We start from the raw sequence: 7,276 nt of genomic DNA, 5'->3' as shown, positions 1-7,276 counted from the left end.
TAAACTAACATACCACCGTATTACCTTTAACGATAAACCTTACTCACCACTAAATGTTGTATCAAACATTAGTAATTTACATTGTAATAATTATATTTCTTAATCAAAGTTACTACTAATATCAATGAATAGTACAGTACATAATTATATGCAAAATGAACATGATTAAATTATAGAATAAATTGACTGTGGAAAGTGTTCTTTGTTACATCAATCTTAGTTAGACCTCACTTCCCAGTTATAGAGTAAGATCGGTTTCACGAGAGAAAGTTGTAGAGATACAGATTTTATTTTTTCTTAACCTTTTTATTACTTGACCATTACTTTGTTTAGTTTTCTGAAGGCTGCTGGAGAAAGCTTCTTATCCTCTTTGTTCCCAATCAACGAGCCAACTTTCTTTTCCTGCCTCCATTCTTGTTCGGACTCTGCAGTCTGTTTCCTGATACAGGTGAATTTGGTTTTTATCTTTGTTGACAACAAGATTCAATTTAGTGAAAAGCCGTTCTATGTCATAGATGCTGCGGTAGTTGATGTCGAGAGATGAAATCAATGTCATCAGGATATACTGAGTTGATAGGTTTTGGCATGTTCGAGGTAAGTGGCAAATAACAATGGGCTTAAGCTGTCTCTCTGGGATGTACCAATATTCCTTGTGAAATCTGCCTTTGATTATTGGATTGAGACTTCGTGAAACAAAGCAGCCCAGCGGAGCAGTCAGAAAACTAAAGCCAGTAATTCAGCAACCAAGTCATAAGGCTAGATGTATATTCTACACATTATTCCTTAACTAGCCTGGTACTAACATATCTGGTAAGACCGACTCTTCTCTTTCCTATATTTAGGTACCGGTAAACCATGTTGTATTCCCGCAACACTCGTCACTATCTTCTAATTCTTCAGCGGCTAATGTTAACTCTTTCTCTTTCAACATTTCGATAAATGGTTCCAATTTGTGTATATTTAGAATACCCCTTTGTTCAAGATCCAATATCACAGTCCACTGATTGCCGCTGTATTTCTTAGAAATCTTCTCTAGGTTAACCAGTGTTGTTACATTGCCTTCTGAAAGTTTGTTACCGAACTTAATCAGTTTTTGTCGATACGATGTGAACGATTTTACCTGATCGTCGGCTTTTTCGTAAGTGTCCTTCAGCAGTTTGTTTTCCTCCAGAACACCCTGTTTACCAGTGACATTGATTACGTCGATGAGAACTTCAAAGTTAGTAGCAGTAAGATAACCGGCGGATTGCATTAACTTAAACACCTCCATTGTGCATTTAGCCTTCTGTAGATCATTGAAAGGTCTTATCAGGTCTTTGCACAACATCTTCAGCTGGTCAAGTGAACCGTATTCATCATACCAGTCTGACGTATTTACCAGCATTTGCTGAAATTCTGTTTCGAATGATCCTGTATTGTATAAATACATACATTTATTAAGTTGTTTATAAGCCGAATGGCTAATTTTTTATTATTAAAAAAGTCATTGTAAGTTACCTGGGCTTTGACTCGATTGTTTAATTGGTTCTGCGCGGGGCCGTTTTGTACCTAAAAAATAATGTTCCATTCAATATAGGCATTAATATTACATAAGGTAGACGTACAGTAAAATTCGTTACATAAAAAGCCAAAATAATTGTACATTTTTTTTATATTCACCTGTTAAAAACAGTTTTCTGAAGCCTTCAGTAACCATTGCGATTTTTCCACATGGAACAGTTGGGTTGTCTAAGCATCGTTGTAGATCATGGAAATGTAGCTTGGAAGATTCACACGCTATGCAGAGTACGGACAGTTTGTAGCCGACTGTACACTTGGACTCCAAATGCTTCAGTAGAAAGTCTAAAACCTACGTGATAATATGAATGTTTATTTGTTTTACCGATGTTGTGTATCATTTAAGAATTTCTATTTCTCATAGTGTGAAATATGACAAATTATTTCAACTAGATGATACGCTCGCTTCGCTCGCGTACCATCTAGGTCGTGCCCACAGATGGTTTTCGAATACACAGTAATTTCAGGGTAAAAAATCTGGCGATTTTAAATGCACGTACCGCAGGATTGTCGTTTACAGAAACGAATAAGTAGACACAATGATTTATGTAGTCAACCAAAATTAGCACCCTGGGAATTACTTCCGAAAGAGAAACTTACCACAAAATGAGTCCAAATTGTTTATTTATTTAAAGAAACCCAATTAGGGTTGAGGGATGGGAAAGAGGATAGGTACAAAGAGGAACAATTTTTAAATATATTCTTTATCCACGTCTCTAACGAAATATTGTTTTCATTTTTTATAGGCCTATAAATAATATACCACTAACGGTGACTAAATATAGTAAAACATTTGCGATTTAATACTTTGTTAAAACTGTCACTGTCATAGTCGATTGAAATAGTAAAGTACATGTAACGATACACCACTACGACGTTTATATTTTTTGTAATTATTAATTAATGCAAACGTTGAGAAGCAACTGTCAGTATAAAGTTTATTTGTATATTACGTGTTTATATATCTAACAGTAGAGCCTACCCATAATCACAGTAATAAAGTTTATTTGTATATATTTTTTTTACATCTAACAGTATTCACAGTAAGAAATGTTTGTATATATTTTTTTACATCTTATAACAGTATTCACAGTAAGAAATGTTCGATTCAAATGACGACCAAAAATGGTTAATAGGTATTTGCAGTACTGTATTGTCAAAGTATTGCAAGTTTATTCTCCAAGGGCTCATAAATTTACCTACTTGTGACCAAGGCAGACTGAGAGATTGGAATGTTCCATTCATTTCAAATCAATACATTTGCATAAACGTATATTAAATCTATCAAAATAGTATTTTTTTAAGAAAATCGGCCTGTCTTCAACATTATGATACTGTACTCGAGCTGTTCAACCGGTTTTCAGCTATTAAAAACAATTATCGTAGGAGGAGATAGGAAAATGCGAAGCCTCCTCGCATTTTTGTGGCGGGTATTTTTCAAGATGGACATCCATTAGACAGTGTATACCACGATCGGAAAACACCCCTATTTGGGGCAAATCGTTGAACCTAAATTTGTTTTAATCGTCAATAACTAATTATCTAACTTAATTTAATTAGTAAACAGGGTTACATCAGGTGGTTAAAATCAGTACGGAAAGTACGAACCAACTTTATATACCATCGAGTAAAAATTCTAAAAGTAAGGCGCGATTTACCGAATTTTGCCCTTACGTAAATTTATATATAGATTTCAATCTTAATTAGGTCAACATCATGTACATCATCATACATTGAACGATGTAGGTTTGGCTTGCCTTACCTCTTTGCAAAAAGCTGGTTGTGGGCTATCTATCAGCCTGGTAATACCTCTCTCATCTTTGCTAATTTCATCTCTGCGTGTTATTTGAAACTGTTGAAAAACACAATAGTCAATCATCATGAATTATTGTTGTTATTATTGACGTTTAAAATTTGCTATATTTATAAATTAGAAAGTTCCTAAATGTTCGTAGTTATACGAAAGAAATTATACATAAATAGTTTGTTTTAAATGAATAAATTATGGAATTTTCTTTATTATAAATGTGATTTACTAACATAAACAAATGGTCAGAAGAGATAAATAATACTGGACTCCATTACTCTCTCATAGGTAGGCCTACTTTTGTAACAGTAACAAGGCAATATGTTAAACTGCGGTACATTCGAGGAGTGCAAACTAACGAGGTATAGTGTTAACAATTGGCACTGTCACTTGATTGCTAACATGCTTGCCAATAGGATCAAATAGGTTCAAATTCTGACTGCTAACATCTTACACGATTTACAGTAGTTTGTATGTGTGGACATTGGGAGTGGAAGGCAAGTACGTTAACCACTAGCTACACTACATCACATAATTTGCAAATGATTGCTGTTTGTGTGCATTAAAAACAACGTTTATGTTGGTACACAACTCCAGTACTCTCAAAGGGAGGCCTACTATTGTAACATTAACAAGGCAATAATGTTAAACTGAGGCCTAGCGTACAAGGTAGGATAATAGAAACATTTTCTGTACGTATAGGACTAATGTGAACGATGTGCTCAGATTTTGACTTAGAACGTTGGTGTGAGTGGGAATGTTTTACATTAAGAATCAGATAAACATTGTATCAGTGTGTGTTGTTATATCTTAAAACCTAGTGATTAAATCCATTAGGACGATACATATCAGGCTATATGATACCAGAAAAGTATGACATTACACATGATCTCACTATTTCCTGATAATATACAGTAGGCCTAAGTATATATTATACTTGTAACGAATGACTTTAGGCCTACTGACTTTAGGCCTACTAACTAAAATAAATACGCACCTTCAACGCGTTAACTTCTCGTTTTCTTTGCTTGTTATCCTCTTTATGTTCAACGGCACCAAAACTGACAACGTGATTATCAAATCCAAAATCACTACGATTTTGGTATAATTGGAAATCATCACTTCTCCGTCCTTTAGTCTTTGAGAGGTGTAAGAACTCAACAATCAACATGTGGTAGACGGCGTCAGGAAGAAAGTCCATAGGTGTGGGGGTAGTCAAATAGATCGACACCATGTTACTCGAATCTTCCTTTACTTCCAATGCATCGTCTTTAATTTGTATCCGAGAAGGAACCAGGAACACTCGGTCACTGTCATTTTCTCGTTCCTCTTCCTATAAAAGAGATTTTGTTATACTACTTATTATTGAATAAAACAATTTGCCTCCGGTTGCTTCCCGCCATTGAGGCCTATTGCAAGATAATTTATATGACCAAAATGTTGTATAAATGGCAGAATGTCATATATGTCCATATTGAAAGCAATTTAAACTGGCTATTTACTTTGTTCATGTTTTATTTATAACCTCCCAGTGTAAATTCATAAATAGTTAAGAAGCAACAAAGGCTCACCGTCACAGTTTGCGTTTCAAATACAAGTTGAAACATCTTCAATATATCTAAGAAGATATCCAAGTAGCTTTCATCTAATTCAATCAGTTTCCGCCATAAATGACGTACTAATTCCTCTTCCAGAATTCCCTCGACATTAAATCTTTCCCATAATTGATTTAATCTAGACCACTATAAAAAACGACATACACTACACAAATTAATAGACAACTATGAATCATAAAAACACATGTATCAATTGCCTGTAATATACATACAGTACATACTAGCATTAATTCATTTTATTTTGATCACAGCTACTATTTTTTGGATTCGTGTTTATGCCAAACAATCACTTTATTTATAACATACTTTTTCAGAAGAAGTTAGGCAGTAACAGAGATGTCAAAATAATAAAAAATGCTTTTTAATGTTCGAATTATGATAATTCCATTAGTTTATGTATCACATCTCATTCTAATCAAGGTGGGCAAGATGTCAACTTACCTTTTCGCCGATGCCTTCTGGTATTTTGTCAGTGAAGATTTCTGTCACCATTTCAACCATCGTTTGTAAATTGATTAGCACTACATGCTTTAATTTCTCTTCATTCTTAGAGTACAGAATATTCCCTGTGTCATTCAGGTAGTCCAAAGCCATAGTCAGTTCTGCATCAGCAATTTCAGATTCATTTGCGATTTTGGTTATCTAGAAGAAGGAGGTAATAGAACACTTTCAATAAATGATTTTTGATACATAAACTAGGGCCTACATATTGATTTTCGAACGCGCAGTCAACTAAACAGCCTATACGTCTCGTGTTGCGCGTTGACCACTGTGTAACAGGAATGAACGGCATATACTGTGTAGGCCTAAATTGTATTCGCGTTTTTTTAGAAGTGAAGGAGATAATTTGTCACACTTCCGGGTCATAAATATAAACAATTTGAATCTGTTTTCAGTGTCACAATAATATTTTCCTTCAAAGTGGTTATTTTTATCAGCAGTAATTACGCCTACATTTTTCCCGATATTAAATTACTAAAATCTTTGATTGAAAGAAAAACATTGCAATTATTTAACTTTAAATTACAATTTACCTCATTTAAGGACAACAACAGCTTTGTTTTAGCAAGTTCTTGTATCTTGGTCTGTAAATCAACCCACTTGATTGGAATCTTTCTTCTCATCCCATTCATGAAAACTCCAATTCTTTTTTTGAGTTTCTCAATTCCTCTACGAGATTTGCTATCTACCATGTATATCTCAGGATCTACGTGTTTTTCGTATGGTGTGTCTTTGATAGCTTCAAGTATTTCTTGACCCATAGCCTCAATCTGTAATATCAAACATAATTAAACATGTATTCACATAGAGAGTACAATGTATTATTATACTATAAGTCCAATATAGTCGATGAGAGAATACAGTTTCTTCATATTGATGGCACCATTATTAAATATGTTATTGATAGAAATATTAATATGTTGTGAATTAAAATTCATTACAGCGTTGATTCTTAAAATATATTGCATCCATTGGTGTAAAATGTATTTCTAATCTTAAAATGTATTTCAAACCGGCATTATATTTTGGTGATTTTTTAATAGTATTCTCGTATTCTTATTGTTTTCATTCATCTCTCTTTTAGGGTAGAGAAAGTGAAGGTAAAAAAGCTAATCCTATCAAATCTAAATATACATAACTTATCTTTTAAATAAATGTTATCAAGCTTACGTCACTTACGTCACTTACCTTGGCAATTTTCTCAGCTTCGTTTCTTCCTTTAACTTTGTCTTTGTGAGTACCGACTAGTATAATGGGCGGTAAAACTACACCGTTTAATCTTCTCTCCATGCTAGGCCTATATCGCACCACGGCGTATTCATAAATGGACCTTATCCAGAAAACAGTCATTCCCAAATTCGTCATTCTCAAAAAGCCCTGAAAACAATAAATAACTGTACAATAACTATCATTTACAGGCACAAGACATTCTAAACATCCAGTCATATATTACCGCAAATTAATTTTTAATTACTTTTGAAACGGTAAGAAGAGGAAACTTCGGCTTGATAAGGTAATGTCAACCGACTAACTGGGGCACAATGGCTTGGAGTAACAACTTTCCCTTATAATTCAAAAGAAAACAATTCATAATATATAAATTTACACAATCTTTTGGAGCTTTCTTCTTGTTTGTACTTTCATTTACATCCCTTATTTTTACCATCTCATGGAGTCCATCTACTGCACTGAACACTACGATGTACGTAACGCCTCCTGTCAGGAACAACTAAACGGAGTAAAGTGTACTGTAATAAAGTAATTGAACGGAAAACCACACAAATAACACTGATAC

At 34.0% G+C, this 7,276-nt stretch overlaps 2 protein-coding genes across 2 annotated transcripts; both read right to left on the bottom strand.

Annotated features, from left to right (window-relative positions):
* Positions 1-134: 134 nt before the first annotated feature.
* LOC140062089 (uncharacterized) lies at positions 135-1,759 on the bottom strand. The gene is made up of 3 exons (XM_072108136.1): positions 1,660-1,759; positions 1,498-1,548; positions 135-1,410 (listed from the first exon to the last, which is right to left on the bottom strand). Exons 1-3 carry the CDS (start codon positions 1,694-1,696, stop codon positions 839-841), a joined length of 660 nt encoding a protein of 219 aa, XP_071964237.1. The 5' UTR covers positions 1,697-1,759; the 3' UTR covers positions 135-838.
* A 3,653-nt stretch (positions 1,760-5,412) lies between these two features.
* On the bottom strand, positions 5,413-7,276 carry LOC140062056 (uncharacterized). Its single transcript, XM_072108100.1, has 4 exons — positions 7,088-7,276; positions 6,670-6,858; positions 6,015-6,251; positions 5,413-5,622 (listed from the first exon to the last, which is right to left on the bottom strand). The coding sequence occupies exons 1-4, from the start codon at positions 7,145-7,147 to the stop codon at positions 5,413-5,415; spliced, it is 696 nt and encodes a 231-aa protein (XP_071964201.1). The 5' UTR covers positions 7,148-7,276.

This window comes from Antedon mediterranea, chromosome 11, assembly GCF_964355755.1.
Source record: "Antedon mediterranea chromosome 11, ecAntMedi1.1, whole genome shotgun sequence".
Taxonomy (NCBI): domain Eukaryota; kingdom Metazoa; phylum Echinodermata; class Crinoidea; order Comatulida; family Antedonidae; genus Antedon; species Antedon mediterranea.
Note: the sequence above shows the minus strand (reverse complement) of the source record. Positions and strands in the feature narration are given on the sequence as shown.

Coding starts and splice junctions, on each gene's coding strand:
- LOC140062089 (XM_072108136.1), bottom strand. CDS start 1,696: ATGGTTACTGAAGGCTTCAGAAAACTGTTTTTAACAG. Junction 1,549..1,659: donor CAGAAAACTGTTTTTAACAG/GTGAATATAAAA, acceptor ATTATTTTTTAG/GTACAAAACGGCCCCGCGCA. Junction 1,411..1,497: donor ACAATCGAGTCAAAGCCCAG/GTAACTTACAAT, acceptor TATACAATACAG/GATCATTCGAAACAGAATTT.
- LOC140062056 (XM_072108100.1), bottom strand. CDS start 7,147: ATGGTAAAAATAAGGGATGTAAATGAAAGTACAAACAAGAAGAAAGCT. Junction 6,859..7,087: donor AGAAAGCTCCAAAAGATTGT/GTAAATTTATAT, acceptor TATTGTTTTCAG/GGCTTTTTGAGAATGACGAA. Junction 6,252..6,669: donor AAGCTGAGAAAATTGCCAAG/GTAAGTGACGTA, acceptor TTGATATTACAG/ATTGAGGCTATGGGTCAAGA.